Genomic DNA, 20,753 nt, shown 5'->3' on the forward strand with positions numbered 1-20,753 from the left:
ATAAAGGCAAACCAGAAATACAATGAGTATGAAGTATTCATTTGTGATCAACGATTCGTATTTAAAGGCTGTAATTTCATTCAGGACATTCATTAGCATTCTACGAAATTGTACCGCGAAACCCAAGAACCCTGTTAATATTTTTATTAGACACACTAAGTGATAAGGCTCTGAAAATTATAATGTCTATCATATTCAATAAAAATACAACTTCAAGGTTTCGTTCAAGAAGTTCAACACGTCCAATTGTAATAATTTATTATGATTGCAATTAATTAGGTTTTACGTGGAATAGATATGATGCCATTTAAATAAATCTTGTATAAGCTTAATGACAATTATAATCTATATATTTTTTAATTACTTTAACTAAAACGGTTTGTAAACGTCATTAAAGATGTAATTTTGACCAGTTATAAACATTTTGTAATTTATACGTTAATCATTTATGAATAAAAATTGATGACTTGATATGAGAAATAATATTTTGCTTTAAGTCTATCTAAGTATGTTCATATATTATTGCATAAACTCTATCTATAATGCCCTCTGGCGGGGTGCAGAAACTTGGTCCAAAAGGAGGGCTTGAACGGGAGAAATCGTGTATTAACAATGCGATTCACTTGCCGTTCAAGCCCTGTTATGTGTTTTTTATATCCATAAACTGGTCCATGCGCAGTCACTTCCCTTCGTCTTCTTTGAGTTCTTCTAAGTGGATTCAATGAAGTTGTTATGAACTTTGTTAATAACTCCAGCCTTCGACGACTTCCACGCATAAATGGGGAACTGAATAAGCACCAGTTTTCTAATGCATGCAGGGATTAAGGCAATGAATATTTCAATCCACTTTTCAAAATATACAATCTGCACTCTCTTGACAACAGCTTTATTTTAATATTGGCAACGTCGATTAAGTTAAGGTTATTTACTTAACACTTTCAAAAGACTCTGCTGTAAATGTGTTAATGTACCTTCAACGTTCCTTCTGTATGCTTGAAATACTTCAGTGACAATATGTTGGCAGTATTATTTTTTATAAAATTTAGTTTAAACGAAATAAGATAGACCTGTACGAAAGAAAAATCTATGAAAACAATGACTTATTCTAACGATATATTTATCCGCCACGACCAGTAAATTCCAAAATAATTCCACATTTCTTACTTTGCGCGGCTGCATTTCAAATTTGCATTACTAGTAATCCACTGTTTTAATATATTTTAAATCGAAAACTGCCTATCCTAAGGTAAAGCCTCGTCATTCCTGATGACCGAGTGAGGCATATGTAAAACACAACCTTGAACTGTATGACGTCATATGAAATAATCGAATTATTTTGTCGATGTCGAATGAAAAAAAAAAATTGTTTTCAATGTTTATTTTAATTTATTTTGGTATTTGAGATTTGTTTATGCAATAATAGCGAAAATACACATTTTCTCGGACATAATCATCTGCGGGCGCTCGAAAAATCCGAAAAAAAGGAACGGATTTTTCGAGCGCCCGCAAATGATCATGCCCTCGAAAACGTGTATTATCCTTATAAAGATGTCAATATGATAAAAGTTGTTTGAAACCATTTTCTATTAATTACCACGCCAAGCATAAATCCATCAAAAGTCAATTGAGGCTTTGTCTAATGTTCAATTACATTATTTAAGCGCGAATTGTCTTCACGCCATTTTCACCCGAATGATTATTCTTTTAAGTTAGAAGCATCAAAGATCCCTCAAACAATATCCATTTTATGTATGTGATTCCCTTTTATTTCTCATTAATATTTTGTCAGAAAATGTACGTCGACCAATTCAAGGGACCATTTTATATGCTTCCCTTGGTATCCCCAACCAAGTTCCTACATCTCGTATTAATTAAGCAAATAAAGCATCTTTACATTTTCATTCCATAGAAATGTATATTTAATATATTGAATTAACAATATCCGTCACATATGGAGAGATGTGTGGTTTATTATGCACTGCTATTGTTTCATACGGCGATCTTTGAAGTTTATTTAAGATTATTCTGCCGTGCAATTGCTGTTATTCGGATGCTCAAGCAACAAGTAATAGTATTCATCGCTCTTCGAAATATATACAATATTTTCATCATATACAGATATATTAAATATACATTTCTATGGAATGAAAATGTAAAGATGCTATATTTGCTTAATTAATACGAGATGTAGGAACTTGGTTGGGGATACCAAGGGAAGCATATAAAATGGTCCCTTGAATTGGTCGACGTGCATTTTCTGACAAAAATATTAATGAGAAATAAAAGGGAATCACATACATAAAATGGATATTGTTTGAGGGATCTTTATTTTTTCAATTGGCACGTCAAATACCTTTTTATCAGTAAAACAAAATCGACCCAGTCCTTGCATTTGCTAATTAATCTATAAGAATGTTCTTGACAAAGTTTTTTATTCAACAAAATTCTTCGGGCTGTCATCAAATGACGCTTAAACGACGTGAATGATTCTGAAAGTAAAATTCAAATACCCGTGCGTCGTTTGAAGAGAGTTAGTATTATGAAAAAAACGATTAGTATATACAAAACAAAATCTGCCAATTAATTACTTTCTGAGAATTGTGAACATTTATACAGAAGAAAAGAAAACACATCAATCAAACGACGACGTACTATTATTAACAAAAAAATATTTATTTAAATGATACTTTATTTCATATAAATCAAAAGCATTCAAATTATTGTACAATTACTTGAGTATGTGTGGATTTTGTAACGTATTAAAAACAATTGCAATCATATCGCGTTGGTCCGCTAAGCCGCTGACATTCATTGGTAAGCTGATTTAACAGAATTACGTGCACTTACCCATGCCTGAATCTGACGTCTGCCCAACTTGACGATGGGGAAGTCTGGTCGTTGACATTTCGGATTTGCAATCAAGCGTCAAACTGAGTTTGTTGGCCTGGAAATCTTCTATTTGATTCAGATTATATTATATGAAACTCACAAAGCAGACGACATGATTGTGTAAACATATCATATCAGGATTTGTTTGATGTGTAATAAATGTGAACATATTATGTTAAATGAAGACACGAATTCATTAATTTAACAAATGTCGGATAAGAACACGTTTTACGCATGGCAGAAAAAATACTGATGATAATCCTCACCATATATAGTATGCCAAACGATGCGTTCTGAAAATGGATGTCGAAGATGGAATCACGAGTGATAAATGTGCGATTTGTATTGCAATGAAAATATAAAATATCTATTGATATATTGCAAATGAATGCAGAACCAGCTCTTAGGTTCGAATTAATAACAGAAAGAAATTTATCTTTGGTCCGAGTCAATGGCAGAACGATCTATTTTATGCGATTGACTTGCAGAAAAATATATAACATTAATCGCATTTTGATAGATTGATAACAAAAGTGTTTTAACCAAACACATGGGAAAACAAGCTCTTTCAGATCATAGATCTCCTCGCATGTTGTTGGCTGTATTATAGTACAATCATGCCAAAAATTGCTAAAAAATGATTGAGTTTACAACAAAAGATAATATAAAATAAGTATTGTCGTAAAAGCCTTTAATATAAATCGTCTGTTTCAATATCGCCTTATACGCGAACGTTTATAAAGGAAATTGAAATGATACTTTAGTTTTGCTTATAATAAATATTATAATCATATCAAACCATAGCGGCAATGTAACAGTTATGGTCATAATTGTTAAGGAGTGTCAATACAATACCGCGGTGAAATTTTAGGATTAAACCTTATTTATTGAAGACGTATTTATATTAAGGTTCAATCACATTGAAATTCTAGTGATGTGAGTAAGAATTCAATATATAAATTGCCAACCGTGTAGATATCCTGTAGCCTTAACTCGTTGCTGCGACGAACCGGCTGTTGAAAAGACATTTTTCTATACGTTGCTTCATGATAGTTAGCATTTAAAGCAATTGTTTTGATATTGATTTCCGTTTGCATAATTCGAAATGTCATTCAGGACGTCTCTTAAAACCGTTGATATAAACAAATGGTACAATTTAAAATCACGCTTACAATCACTTTCCAGGGAAATTCTCTAGGAAACCACTTAATTTCCTGCACATATGCAAATGATTTGTTGTCAAACAACCATCATCTATAAGATACACTTCAAATACAGCTTACCCAAAACAAAAACAAAGACATTTATTTAACTAAAAATCTAATTTTTTTTTCAAACATAAAACATTGTTTTCGTAAATAATTTTCATTTGAAGTATTTCATTTTTGTGCGTTATGCCGGCTCAGTTGTAAAGTAAAAGCAGATGTAATTTAAAGACCTGTCAACAGCATAGTTATACCTGTATTGGTGGTTTTAATTTAATCATCGTAGTATAAACAAACCCACGATTTAATGTATGTTTTGTATTATGTTGCAGTTAAGAAAAAACTGCATGCGTTATATTGTTAAATTTGTATAACATTATACAAAACATAAAATACGTGCAACTTATCAGTAAGTGTTTCACGATTCGTTTGAGACCTCCTGTCATTTTGCTACAAACGAAACACTTCATTTTACACCATGTTGATGTATCTAATTGGACATCATTTATAGAAGTTGCAATGGGGCACTCATTATGAGGCGTACTTATTTCACGTTCATATCAGGTGGACTTTAGCATCTGTATACATGTTTTGGCAGTTTTACGAACGCAAATATGTTTCCAACACGCCACACATTTATATTTACTGCTGTTTCACCCGTCTTAATAAACCGGGGCTTTATGATGCCTAGGTATGACGGACAATACCATTTAGTTAACTCTTTCAAAAATAGGGTATTAGTGTTTGGACATGTATTAAATGAGATTGATACTTAAAAACAATGGCTAGTGGACGCTTTTAACAATAGAAAACCGATTAAAGTCTCTATAGCGCTCAAAATCAACGAAACTTTCGTTAAGTATTTCGTAAAATAAAGTTAACGCCTTAACAATCAGTGTTTCTTATAGCAATAGCAAAAAGTTCAACGCTAGATGTGGTATGATTACATAGATTTTTGTAGATACAAAATGCTCGTTTTTATTTATTTGTGGCCACAATTAATTCCCGCGAATATCTATATTCATACGACACACGAACACCATTTAAGTGTTCATGTGTCGTATGAATAGATATGCAAAACAATTATAAAAACGATCATTTTGTATCTACAAACATCTATTTTACCAGACCACATCTGACGTTCAAATTTCGGAAATGGTCATAAGGAACACTGATTTTTAATTGGTTAAGTTTATTGTACGAACAATTGTACACAATTTTCTTTGATTTTGAATAGTAATGTTACTTTAAATACATTAAATAGTACTTGTATACTTGGATACTAAGTATATAGCTGTATTCTATCATATACCGTTTGTTCAGTTCATCTGCTCCTACTTTCCTTAAAGGGATCTTTTCACGTTTTGGTAAATTGACAAAATTGAACAAAAGTTGTTTCAGATTCGCAAATTTTTGTTTTAGTTATGATATTTGTGAGGAAACAGAAATACTGAACATTTACTATGGTCTAATATAGCCATTATATGCATCTTTTGACGATTTAAAAACCTGAAAATTATAAAGCGTTGCAACGCGAAACGATTGAATAATTTGGAGAGTTCTGTTGTCGTTTAACTACGAAGATTGCTTTTATAAAGTATAAAATACGTCACTCGTTCATACTTGGCAGGATGGCCGAGCGGTCTTATTTGTTTTTACTCCAGGACCCCGGGGGTCACTGGTTCGAGCACTGCCGCGGGCTACTTTTTTTCCTTTTTTAATGTTATTCTTGATTTTTTACTGGAGCTTTTTAGATCCAATGTTTACATTTATCAATAAAAAGCATTTCAAAACAAACTTCAAAACATGCCAAAATCTGTGAAAAGGTCCCTTTAATCGAATATTATAAATCAGTCAGCGTAAGCATCATTAAATCGCACGGCTATGCGTGCATAAAAATGATCTTATGTCGTGTGTGATTACTGCTTCTTTAATACGTAGTTGGTGGAACACAAAGAAACTACAAAGGGAATATAAATATCGAATTATCTGTCGATGTGATGGACGTACATTAACTGATAAGTTAGAATGATTCAAGCGCAATGCGAGGTTTAATCGCGTGCAGATTCATGGCAATGTTTCGAAAGCTGGACAAATGAGCGCCATATTCTTATGTTTAAATAATTTTTAGTAAGTGAATAAATTCGTTGTCGAATCGAAATAATTCACGGGAATATATTGATTTTTGCCGTTATAACTTATAATTGTTTGATAACTGTCGACATTAGAAGTTTAGATTTGTTTAAAACAATCGAAGTTTTATAGAAACATATAGATGATCCGATTAATTAGGTCATACATAAATATTAAAAATTAAGTAATTGAACTGATATTATTATGGCAAGTAACAACTTCTGACGAACATGATAACTTTTAAAATAATAATTAGATATTGTATGATTCTTCTATCATGTAATGTGTGTATGTAATATAATCGACCATAGAAAATTCAACAAAAGTCAACAATCGGCGCTAAGGCTGGCAAATATCCTTTGTTTTTACTTTCATTTACAATACTTTCCTTGTGCAAAGTTAAAATATATTATAGAGTTTGTACTTTAACGATTGCTTTTATGTCTCTTATTCAAATAAGATCAAAGGTCGTTGCAAAACATGCGTTTTATGATGAGGCAAACAACTGCGATATACATTGCACACTATAAAAACTCGCATATGCAAAAAAAATAATTTGTTTTGCATTCAAATACATGTACACGTAGTATTTTGTTTCATTTAGTTATAATTTTGAAGGCACACAACTTTAACATGTTATCATAATCAAATTTTATAAAGGAGAGAAAACGAAGAAGAAGAAGAAGAAAAAGAAGAAGAAGAAAAAAGAAAAAGACAAAGGAGAAGTAATAGTAGAAGAAGAAATAATAGTAGCATTAGTAGTATTATTAATATAAGTAATATTACATGTAAATGAAGTAGTTTTCGTACTTTTAATAATAGTAGTGATAGAAGTAGTAGTACAAATTGTAGTTCTAATATCTACCTATATCTACTAAGGATATTATTAAATGTTTTTGGAGTAGTAGTAGAAGAAGGAGAGGGAAGGGGGTATCAGGTTGTGGTTAAGCGCTGCAGCGGAAGCAACCATGGTGAAATCAACAGTAATATCAACAACGCCACCACAAATTTTTATCGCAAAGGTCTATACAATAAGTAGTGTCATGCGATATGTTTACTTATACCTATGAAATAAATATGCTCTCTAGCGGCGTTATACGAGTTTTCGCAGATCAAATAAATTAATCAACGGTAATAGGTGAGTATGCGCTTGTCTTCATGTCACCGCAGGTGTCCATCTCCATATATCACACGCCTTTATGTTGTCATGACGCTGTCTGGCAATTCATTGACCAATGTGTGCGGAACAGCAACATCGTGCGGGCATGTAGAAAATGTTTTGGTAATTTGTTCATTTCATAAAACGTTTATTTTTCAATGAACATTGTTAATATATTCAACAAACACACCTGCGATATACTTTATGGTATCCAACATTATGGTATTACGTTTAGCCTCGTTATGTAATAAATTATACAATAAATAAACTTGAAATCTGTGTCTGCATGTGTTGAATCGTCTACTGTGTCTGATCATGTATACGCTTATGTTTCATTGTGTTTCATGTCTCGGCTCAATGTATCAACGCGTCAATACTATGACGTTTGACAGCAAATTAAACTTAAATTTTTAGTACGTAATTATTTACTTACATTGCATTTGTGTTTGATAAATGTACATGTAGTTATAATTTTGAACTTTTACTTGTTTTCAAAAACTCAATATGTTGGATGTTAACTTTGATACGTTTAGGTAGATGGCCTTCTGTCGGTCTTACATCGTTTATACCAAACACATTTATCTAAACGATGTAATACTTTCCTACCTCAAATTGAAATGATTATCATCTATATGCCTATCATAAGTACCCTTCACAATTACGTTGGTAAAAGGATGCCGGATGACCAATGTCCGATTGTAGTGTATTGCTTTCACGCTCGTGTGAAAATTATTATTTGTAAGAATCTCAAAAAAGATGTATTCAGAAGGGGTTATCGTGTAACAAACGGCGAAAAATACCTGCATCGGCATGGACGTCGCCATCTTGTTTGTCACGTGATTACCCCCTCGGGTAATGCCATATGATATTTTCAATATGAATGAAAGATCGTCACCTTTAAATGGCAGTTAATAATTCTTATCAGTTAACGTAGGTGACAGTTAATTATGGTATGCTCATAAATGTATTGTTATCATTAAAATAAATAATAACTTTTTTATGTGTTGATTAATTGAAGAAGAAAAACCTAGCGAATCCCTCAGCAATAAACGCATGCCTCATTTATCCTGACGAGTGATATATACCGATGAGAAACGATTTGACCGTTTAAATAAATAAGTATACAACTATGTTTTATGGAAACACACACTTGTCTTGACTAAAATTGCAAGTGACTGTCATTAGTCACCATGATATACTACTATGATGTCAACCATGCTCATGTTGTGGTGGTGTTTTTCTAATGAAAGCGCGACTTTAATACTCAGAAAAGACATGATAGTATGCGTCCATTTAATTCTAGTGTAACTCGAAATGTTTTTTTTGTCTACAAATTGTTTATTATCCAAGATGTACGCAACCTTAAAAATGACAGAATTTGCGTGCGTTTCTTTAAATGCTAAATTATAGTAACGCGGCATTTCCCCAGCTTTTCTTACGTATATGCACCAGAAATATGGGGCAATTCAAAAGCTTGTGTAGAGAAAATAGAGAAAATGTTAAAAGTCATGCTCTTTGTGCAATCACAATATATACTGTAACAAAAAAAGACGATGGTGTTGAAAGATGAAAGTGCATGGCAATTCACGCGTTGTCATCAAGTTTTGACCAATTGCAAAAGCGACGCCCAAAGCGACGTTGGCCAAGCGTTATATCCTCGTTGACCTGTGTTTCTTAAATCAGCCCTTCTATGATATACCGCCGCAAAATAGCGACAGTCGTTTGCACGCTCTCGCTAGGGGCCACAATTCGGCCGTGTGATCTTGTCCGAGAATTAACGAGCGCCTCTTGGCACCACCATTTATATATCGCAATATCGTGTCACATGATTACATTGTAAATATTCATGTTTAAAAATGTCCACAAGTGGCTTATTTTTCACGCATTTAAAAAGATTTAAGACGGTGAGGCTTATCTAAATAAACTCCTTGCAAGAGCAAGTAATGTTTGACTCCTGACGAATGATGTCCGTTTTTCACCTATGTAACTAGTATGCGCGGATGTATGAATTGTACATTAATAGGATCTGCCAAACGCGCTTCTTGTAATACTATTACGATTTTAGTTTTAAAAAAACGTCATCAAAAATATCCAAAGTTACTTGCGAGTTAAAATTTTGAACGTGCAGCAAAAAACTAAATAGAAGACACAGAGCTTAAACACATTGCCTCAGTTCGACGACGAATATTTAAAGAAATCTGTAAGAATTTTAGTGTTTCAGCCACTTGGTACAGAATATCCGATTTTATTCAGGGGTGCATGGTGTTTAATAAATAATTATAAAATGTTTTCGGTATAGGACACCTTTATCCGAAAATCACTTTTATGAGCCGTGTACTTTAGAAGAGCATTTTCGATAAAACATTGTAACACTTAAATCCAAACATTATGCTAAAGTGTAAGCTTCCTTTTTACGACAAACTCAATACATCCATTATTTAAATTATTATTGTAAGTCTTATTTTTTACAACGAACTCAGTGCATTTCTTATTATCAACAACAGTTTACCGGTATGTCTCACTCAATTTAATGCGTATTGTAAAAAAATAAGTCTCATTTTTACAATACACTCAATGCAATGCGTATTGTAAAAAAATCAAGTCTCATTATTTCAACACAACAACACACTCAAATAATTCCTGACTTAATTAATAAGTTAATGTCTCATTTTTACACAACAATCGATATATGCCTTTTAAAAAATTTGCAGCTGCGTTTCAATGTTATTAAGATGTGGATGTTCATACTGGCTTGCATATTTAATAGAGTTCGGATTAACAACCTCTCTTAAAACCCCATATCGTCACAGGATAGAGAGCAAAGCACGAGCAAAATATTGAGTATAATTAATAGTATTATTACAGTGATATTATGGGCATTTTTCACTGTTGAATTGAGCTAAAAAGAATAAATAGGTCAAAATAGTTAGTTAAAACATTGTAACTGACCCATTATCTAAAACTCATCTTGCTACCAGTTGTTTATATAAATATATATTATATTCGATATTTTACATGACTCACCCAGTCCTCTAAGCCGAAATGATCCGTAAAACAAAATAGTGTCGTTGTGTCGTATGAACGAATCTGCATGAAAACTACGTTTATACTCACATCGTACATCGAATCATTTCTGTCGTCAGTTGTCAAAGTACGGTTGATATTCAAATGCATTATTTTTCTATTTACGGGATATTGTTTAAGTATGTTGATGCTGCATAAACAAATATAAGTGTATATGAAGTGAAAACGCCAAAAATAAACAACGGTTGCGATAGACACCTATAAACATAGCATATACTGTTAGATGCCCATAATACCACTTTAAATAAGGACTATTCTAAATGACTCAACAGACTAAATATAATTGAAACAAAAATTACCTCTCGGGTAGGGTTTAAACTAAAACTTGAATTAATTAAAGTATTTTTTGATTGTGGGTTTTAATAAAATATTCTTTAAAAATACACTTTTACTTCATTAGTCGTTCTATGTTAGTACTTTGCAGTTGGTCTGACTCATTCATTAGCAACTTGATAAACGGAGTTATAAAAGCAAATAAAAATGATGCTGATATTCTAGGTTAATAGGTTTATTACTTGTTGGGGTCGCTCACCGTAATTATTATAATTAGTATAACATATTACTTAAAAAACAGCTAAACGAATTTCGTATACATTACAATTTTTTGTAACACAACTCATGTGTTCATTTGAATAAATTGTAAGTTGGTTCCCAGAGCTATAAAGTACGATGACAACGGGTTTGTCTTAAAGGGGCTACACCGGAGCCTGTGTAGTATGAATCTATGTGTTATATTTTGACATAACATTTGTTATAAATAAACATTGAAATTAACCAAGCCATGTTTAAATTGTCAGTTGACGCAATTGTTAAAGCAAGATTCTTTTGGTAAATTCTCGTCAAATCCATTGCATTTTAAACGAGCATTTTGGTATTTCTACGTACGAAAAATAATTTAAATTTCTGTAGTCTTCTCCTTATCCAATATAGTGCTCTCTCACTCTATATATATTAAGGTATAAGTTCATAACATTCATTTATTGTTGTCGTTTTTGTTAATTCGTGCTTTTGATTCAACAAAGAAAAATCTACAAAATAAATAACAATTCTGTTTACATGTACCTGGTCCCCTTTAATGCTTCTTAAGCCGTAAGCAATTCTTACGCATCCGTGTCACACAGACGTATAAAATGTATTTACGGTTCAAATGGGCGCTCATAGACAAGCGTTAATCACCTGGTTAACGTTAATTACCGCGTAACCAGAAGCTCGGTTCGTTTGTCGTCTGAAGTCACTTTTATAAAAACGTTTCTGTGTAGCTAAACATAATTTCATGATTCGAAGCGGACACGGGAACACGTAACAGACTTTTTGCATTGGTTTTGTTAGACAATAAGCGGTGATGAATTTGAAAATCTGAATAAGGATTATACAGTTTTCAAGGTAATATATTGTATTATGGTGTATATAAACACTTGCGTTTGATACTGGGAATAACATGATGTATTTGAGTATCACATTCATGCTAAGGAAAAATTATTTCTCTTTATTTCCTATTATTGGGGTATTTTGGCAAATGGATTGTACTAAATGACCTTGTTGCAACATGTATTGTGAGTAATTACCATTAGAGTTACTTCGAATATTGCGATAAACATTGTTTTTGAGAGATAAATAGCATAACCATGTAACCATTTGACGTTTGTTAAAACATTCTAAAAATGTTTGCGTCGAATCATTTAAAAACAACAACAGCAGGTTCATTGTGAAGTAAAAATAGTTCACAATATACCAAAATACCAACAAAAGGACTTCGATTAAGAAACCATTAATAAATAATGTCAGTAGAGATCATAACGTTTATACTTCAGTGTAAAGTTACAGATAAACTTATATTTAACAAAAAAGGTGTAAGAATTAAAGTCGTCCGCACAACTCAATGCGCAACGAGGAAACTATTTTTAGACGATCACAAAGCGATCTGTGAGGTTTTTAAACAAGTGAACTTCATGTTGCAATTTCCACTAAGGCTTACAGGAATGTAGCCACAAACAGCCTTTATCGATGTTTGAGTGTGAAAACAGTGTATCTCAAAAAGAAACAATCAGAAGGTACAACGTTTTTCCATCACATTATAACCTTGATATGTATACGTACATATGGAAAGTGTGTGTTGTTTTCTTCGCTCAGACAGCGTTAATTAAACTCTTGTTCCGATGATACAATAGCTCTACTCATCTTGCGCAGTTTTAAGTGCATCATAAATATTGCCACTGGTAGGTTATATCTCAATCTGGTCCTAAAATATTGCAGGTTACTTAACTCATTTATGCCTAGTGGACTCTCCCATCCTTCTAAATTGTATCAATTTATTTATAAAATTAGGGATGTCTAGTATATTTATTTTTTATATTTAGAATATTTCTTACAGAAATTCCTTTAAGCAAACAGCGCAGACCCTGATGCATTATGAGGCATCTCATCTGGGTCTACGCTGTTTGCCAAGGCATTTTTTCTAGACGCTAGGCATAAATGGGTTAAAGAAACAACAGAAGTAATGCGTAAATATAAAACCCAACCCTTTTGCGTATATTTTCATAACTTTTCTACGTTCTATGATTTCTTTTTTTAGTTTCATGGCTGTTAAAACCGCACAATAACGATTACTTTTTGTCTGTTTGAGTTTTTCTTTTAAGCATATTAGTTCACGATTTCGCTTAAATCTCTAACCATAAATGTAATTGCTGTTAAACTGCTGGATGCATATTACACCATGTTTATTTATGCTTCGCGAGAGTGTGGCTTTTTGATTGGTAATCGTCGCTGTATTGAATCAAAAATAAGGCATTTCTAGACGTTAAAGAAGTATAAAAAGTTTCGTGTATTTATACAGATCGAAATTCTAAGAGCCAATGACCCTCGGTGTGTTATGTATTAGGAAGGGAATATTGTTTGACGATAGCTTGAAATAAAACATAATATTGTTGTAGTTACAATTTCGATTCTGAAAGAATTCGGTTTATTTTTAAAACAATCTCATTTTGTTCATAGTAACCTATTGACTGTATATCCAATACATTGGGCGTATGTATTCGTTGCACACATTCCTACGCGATGTTTGTCAGTTATGAGTAATTGATGCAGCGAACAAACGTGTTCCCCGCCGCTTGATGAAAATTTTGAGGGGTTGAGCGAATGCCTTTAGAAAACATGCCGCGTTAAAAACAAACCTGCGGCGTTGAGATAGATCGCATCATTTATTCTTGTTTGTATTAAAGAATTGTTTTTTTTCGTGAGGTATAAATAACGGCCTAGGAGTCCTCAGGTTTGTTAAAATTGTCATCCGTTTAATTAAGTGATGCTTTATTTTTTCCGGCCCGCAGTAGTAGCAGTAAAGTAAGTTTGGGTTCTATTCAGTTATTAACCGTAGTTACAACTTCGTAGAGAACGAATTGGTGCACTTCGTATAAGCATGCAAATGCAACTTAAAATATTCTTTTTTATATCATAATTTGTACATACGTTATACGAAGGTCAATGCATTCTTAAATGCTGAAATGTCATTGCCAACATGCATGCCACGTTAATATTTTGACTAATTCATCAAGAAAAGACCGATTTGACAGGGTGATATGGTAAAAGTTAAATATTAAACTAGATAAGCTCCGAATGACATTATGTACTTTTCTTAATATCTTGTGGTTCTTCTAAATGTTCTTCTTCAGATGTGGCTTTATATTCGTATACTAATTAGTGTAGTTTTCCGTTTTGCGAAGGTATTGATAAATGAATTCTTTCATCATAGAAATTCAGTCATTATTACGCATACAGTCTGCTTTTGCCAGACCGTCTGTGTATTCAATTTTGGACGGTAATTAGTAGATACGATGTCGGGTACGTCACGTACCTGTCAAATGGGCGTCATACGTGACACCGCGCTTGTCCAAATGTGTTGTTTAAAATGTCGCGTAACCAATTAATACACGATTCCATATCAAGCGGTTTATCAAACAAACGTGAAGATGGCTTTAAAGTGTTGCTTGTATTTTATTTTCATTAACAGCACGTGAATAATTATTTTGTGTAATTTTCTACTTCCTTTAGTTTATTCGTTGCAAACGCATGTTGCAAACATATCGTTAAACATATACAGTTTTAAATTCCTGTAAAATAAAGATTGTTTGTATATTATGTGTATACATTAATTATAAGAGATGTATGCTATCTCAAAATAACCTGCTACTTAAAGCTAGTGTTTAAAGGTTTTGGTGCCTGCTGAATCAAAGAATTATAATTAATATATTATTTTAGTGAATAACTACAAACATTAAACAAACAAGAAACATGTACTGATTTGTATTGATCATCGGCGCTAATTAAGCTAGAGTTGTGTAGAAATTATTTTAATAATTGATGGTTAGGAGACTCATGAGTTTTTGTGATATCTCAAACTGGCGATGTCTTTTTAAAGGGACCTTTCACAGATTTTGGCATGTATTGAAGTTTATCATTACATGCTTTATATTAATAAATGTAAAAAGTGGATGTAAAAAGCTTCAGTAAAAAAAAACAATAATACAATTTAAAAAAAGAAAAAAATGAAACCCTCAACAGGGCTCGAACCACTGATCCCTGGGGTCTTGGAGTAAAAAGTCCCAACTTAGACCACTCGGCCATTCGTGCTCTTACAAATGACGGATTATTTTAAACTTTATATAAGCAATCCTCGTAGTTTCACATAATATAACAACAACAGAACTCTCCAAATTATTCAATCGTTTCGCGTTGCAACGCTTTATAATTTTGACGTTTTAAAATCGTCAAAAGATACATATAATGGTTATTTTAGAGGATGGTAAATGTTCAGTTTATTGTTTCCTCACAAATATCATAACTAAAACGAAAATTTGCGAATCTGAAACAATTTTGTTTTAATTTTGTAAATTTACCAAAACGTGAAAAGGCCCCTTTAATAGTGCACATTGTTTTAATTAAATAAATAACTGTGGTAGACAACGCATGGTGCTAAATTTGGGCCGTGGTCTGTGAAAATGGGGTTTAATGCATGTGCGTAAAGTGTCGACCCAGATTAGCCCGTTCGGACTGCAATTTTCGCTTTAAATTGATATTTTGCTTAGAATAGACTATCTTTAAATGAAAAATACAAAACAAGCGGAAAGTGTCGTCCCTGATTAGCCTGTGCAGACTTCACATGCTGATCCGAGACGACACTGTACGTACATGCATTTAACCCCCTTTTCACAGAGCACAGTCTATTTGTTTTACCGACAGAACGCCAGGCGGAAAAAAGCGAAACCTAAATTTCGCAAAACAAGTTATGTTTTTACTAACATCTATAACAATTCACTATAGGGTGTGAGATAAATCTCATAAGCAAATAATAATTAATTTGTATTGTAAACATGTAAAAAATCATTTTTATTATGAAATTTATATTTAAAATGGATCGTTTTCTTTCGTTTTTCAATTGAACTTTCGTTTTCTCTTTGTGCTTTTTTTTTCCATTTATAGTTTCGATGTTTCATTATTTAACAAAATCCATCGCGCTGCGATACATATGTATGCCTTTCAAGCGATGTACAACTGTTAGCGCTGAAAGCATTTTGATAGCAATTGTTCGAACATACATGTTAATACGGAATACTTTTGTCGAAAAATAATTTGTACTTATTAAGGCTATTATTTGTATTTAAAGTATAAATTTCTTGCATATTTGCATATGAACGCATTGCATTTTATATTGTTAATTTATTTTTTGTGTGGAAAATGAAAATGTTTTTTGATGGTTGATAACAGTGATTATAATTTTAATTGGTTGATAATAACTAAACTATTAACACTTATCTGACCTGCTTCTATCCACTCGGGACCGTTCCCAATGTCTTTCAAATGACATCAAATACTTGTTCTTACAAACAAACAACTCGATATAATCTCAATGCTCAATACAACAATATTATCTCCTATTCGTACTCTCTATAGGCTTCCGTTGTAAAAGAGCTTCAATAAATATCTTAAGACTAAATAATTCCTGATCCCGAATTCTATACAAATCACAAGTCTGTTTACTATGATTACTGTTCTGTATTGTGATAAAACATGCATGTAAAATGTTTAAATGGCAAATTACAGGTTGAATAACATTATTGTTCATCAAACAATGACAATAATTGATATTATGTGCTGTACGTTAGAGCACATAATATCAATAATTGTGATTGTTGTAGTGATACGTTTCATGTAAGGGGGTTGTCCTTACTAATAGTCGTTATAATGTCATATACTTATCTCTTTACAGATCGCAACTAAGAATGAGGCTGACGATCACGTGCGCATTCATTCTGGTTACTATGGCAACACGTGCAAGGGCGCAAAGTAAGTACAATCGGGGAAAAATCCCTGACGGGTATTCCGAGTCAATAACTTTTCTGATAGCGCACTTTTGGGGAACTCTTTCGGGTAAAACGTAAAAAACGATCTTTCAGAAATAAAATATTCATTGTGTTTAATGGCGGTAAATAATTTCCTGAGAAACCAACTGACAAATACGATTTGGTTTAAGTAACATGTTAGTGTTACCTACTCGAAAACAGGTTTGGCGAATTGTAGGGAGTTATGAAAATTAAGGAAGAGGATCATTATAACAATCCGAAAGTTTATGTAACTTATATTTGTCCAAAAGATAAACAATAAATTTTTTAATCAAAATTATATATATAATATATTCATTATTCAAACACTTTTTGTGCAGTTAACTATCTTGAATTTAGTTACAGCCATCGGTAAACTACCAAAGTTGCATAATTATCCATGTTGTAGGAATATATTGTTTTTTATTTCTGTTCATCTGCAAAAAATATTTAAAAAACAACAATATTTAACCAGTAAGTCTTTTATAAATATTTGGCGATTCTAATTTCAAATTGACCGTTCTGATACGGCCAGTTTGACTTGACCTCGCTTTCAGATGTCAACTGCGCCAATCCCGTTGACGTCATGTTCCTAATGGATGGATCAGACAGCATTGACGCGTCTGAATGGAGTAAGGTACGTAGCCTAATGACATCCTGTATTTGTAGTCAGACATGCAGATATATTTTAGCCTTGTTCTGAGAAAACTGGCCTTAATGCATGTGCGAAAAGTTTCATCCCAGATTAGGCTGTGCAGTCCGCACAGGCTAATCAGGGACGACACTTTCCGCTTTTATGGTAATTTTCGTTTAAAGGAAGTCTCCTCTACACGAAAACCCAGTTAAGGCGGAAAGTGTCGTCCCTGATTAGCCGGTGCACATGCTAATATGGGACGACATTTTATGCACATGCATTAAACACAGTTTTCTTAGAACGCTACTCATTTAAAGAATAATTTCGCTTAAATGACTGAGTTCATCTAATTACTAACGATCGCGACCACGCCACTTGTTGAAAAATCTGTTATGGAAGTTCGTCTACAGCTATTTTTTCCCGTACCAGTAATTGAATTAGGGCAATATTCTGTGAGCGATTGATACGTATAGAGCCCGTGTCGAGGACATGTGTTTGAATTTAAATTGACACGATCAACGTGATAATTATTAACTAAACGGTTGCAAAAACGTCAAAAATCCAACAAATACTAGTTAACAAACCATTCGTGACCTTTATAAAGTAGATGAAAATATAAAGTTTAGACGAAATAAATGTATATTCAAAATAAATTTGCAGCGTTTAAATTAACACTAGTTAAGTGACCGAAAGAGACTGAATAGCATGTTCACAGTTATAATTATAATATTTTAAAACTGAAGGCTTTTTGTATTGTCCGTTTGTTGTATCAACATCGCTTTTCACAGAAAATGTCACTATATCCTTCACTATATATTACTTCAAAACCAAAGTTGTACGTTACTATACTTTATTTAGGTAATCGTTATATTTGACAAGATTTTAATACATATTGTGTGTATTGAGCAGTATTTGCTATAAATGTGTTTTGTTTATAAAAATGCGAGTTAATGAAATAATAGAGAAAAACATGATACAAATCGTGTTAACGTTATAAAACATACATGGCGTCTTTTTAAGCCTCTATTTCAATCGTGTTAACGTAACAAAACATACCCATATATTTCACAGCGCTATTTTACCAAATATCTGTTTTCGATATCTAATAACACTTCGATCATGGGGTTTTACAACCAGATTATCACCATAAAACATGGCAGGTGCCTGCATTCCTGAGAGCAACGGACCATTACATTTGCTTCATTGGGTAAATAACCTTGTAAACCGGTATTAAACAATGGTTACGCCCGATAGCATATCGGTAAGCGTTGTGCCAATTACCAAGGGTAGTGCCAATTAACAGTTCAAATATCTACCGCAATTGTACTACCCATTCTCAGTAAAATAACTGTGACAAATACTAAACGCTTCAAAGTGTGATGCACCCTATTGCAAGTTTTAAGAAGAACAATGGAAGGTGTTAAACAACAACTATCGGAAATGAACAAACACAGAACTCATAGTTTGCTTTTTTATTGCGTTAATTACAGGTTCATACTAGCGAGTATCGGCACATGACATGCTCATGTTTGAACTCGTTGGTCAAAACACAACCTTGTAGTAACTGTCTGTCAAATAAATTAAGCCTTTAAAATTATTTAAAACGCAATGCAAACATAAATAATTGTAATGTATACTACATGGCATGGTATTTTACAAGCGCTTGCCATTACCGGTAGTCGTTGATACAATTGACGCTATTATTGGACACTTTAATTTTCGAATCTAAGTTTTCGGACACCTGTATTTTGTGAATATTTTTCGTATCTAAGTTTTCGGACTCGAAAATAAATCATTATTTGTAAGTGTCCGAAAACATAGAGTTATTACGGTACACAGCTTACTTTCTAAGCCTTTATTTCAATCGTGTTAACGTAACAAAACTTACACGGCTTACTTTCTAAGCCTCTATTTCAATCGTGTTAACGTAACAAAACATACACGGCGTACTTTCTTAGCCTCTATTTGAATCGTTTTAACGTAACAAATAATACACGGCTTACTTTCTGAGCCTCTATTTCAATCGTGTTAACGTAACAAAACATACACGGCGTACTTTCTAAGCCTTTATATGAATCGTGTTAGCGTAACAAAACATACCCGGCTTACTTTCTAAGCCTCTATTTCAATCGTGTTAACGTAACTAAGCCTCTATTTCAATCGTGTTAACGTAACAAAACATACACAGCTTACTTTCTAAGCCTCTCTTTCAACAGGAGAAAGATTTCGTGGCCCGCATTGTGATGGCACTGGATATCAGCCCTTCGACTGTCAACGTAGGTTTCACCGTATACAGCTCGGACATTCACACACACACGGGGCTGAACCCTTTCCAGCCGAAGGTCGTCCTGAATGCGAAGATCAGAAACGTGGAGCACCCCACGGGGATCGCCACCAATACCGCAATGGGCATCGCTCACGTTACGCAGACGCTTAAGTATGATTTTTTAATTTGTATGTGTATGTGTGAACACATTTGATTCGCCTAGTACATTTGTATAAAAACGTCGCTTGAATTCTATGAAAATGCAGAATAAGCAGTCGTGTTGCAAGAATGCATTCCACAGCATAGGAAAGACATATCTCGCGCCAAGGGCACTCCGCGAGGATAGCCAACAATATTGTCATTGAAATCGCACATGGGATTAATACGCTCCGGTTAGCTTACCACGGCGATCATCACTAAAACCTCGATGGACGTCGCTCACGTGACGAAGACGTTTAAGTAAGATGACCGGGTACTTTGTTCATATATATACAGCATCTCAACTCAAGTCAGGCTTAAATCAATATCTGAAAATCAAAGTTTGAAATAACGTCAGGCTATGCTATGCTATCAACATATATAAAATAGTACATTCAATAGCATTCGCTTTTATGCGTCGTCGTGAGGATGAAGTCGTTAGTACCGTAAGTGGCTGCAGCAGATCGTACGCTTGAAGTTAAGTTATGTTTTTCTTTTCAATTTAACGACCAGTCATGCACATCAAAAAGATGTTTCCATACTGCATAGTTGGACTAATAGAATAGTTTGCATACAATTATCTTTTCAATTGTCTTAATTCTAACAAACTAATACGTCCTTTTAATGAGGTACGAGCTCTTTTTACGACATTTTAAAGGGTCCTTCTCACAGAATTTGACATGTATTGAAGTTTGTCATTAAATGGCTTATATTGATAAATGTAAAAATTGGATCTAAAACGCTCCAGTAAAAATCAAGAATAAAATTTAAAAAAGAAACAAAAAGTTACCCTCAACTGGGCTCGAACCACTGA

General features: G+C 33.2%; 1 protein-coding gene across 1 annotated transcript in view; it reads left to right on the forward strand.

Annotated features, from left to right (window-relative positions):
- Window positions 1-16,742: 16,742 nt before the first annotated feature.
- The window catches only part of LOC127849230 (uncharacterized), a 54,731-nt gene continuing 50,720 nt past the window's right edge, over window positions 16,743-20,753 (forward strand). The window contains exons 1-3 of the mRNA XM_052381950.1: window positions 16,743-16,806; window positions 17,399-17,478; window positions 19,692-19,912. Coding sequence (XP_052237910.1) covers window positions 16,743-16,806; window positions 17,399-17,478; window positions 19,692-19,912 — 365 coding nt within the window. The remainder of the gene's footprint in view (window positions 16,807-17,398; window positions 17,479-19,691; window positions 19,913-20,753) is intronic.

The sequence above is a fragment of the Dreissena polymorpha genome, chromosome 10, assembly GCF_020536995.1.
Source record: "Dreissena polymorpha isolate Duluth1 chromosome 10, UMN_Dpol_1.0, whole genome shotgun sequence".
In the NCBI taxonomy this organism is placed as follows: Eukaryota; Metazoa; Mollusca; class Bivalvia; order Myida; family Dreissenidae; genus Dreissena; species Dreissena polymorpha.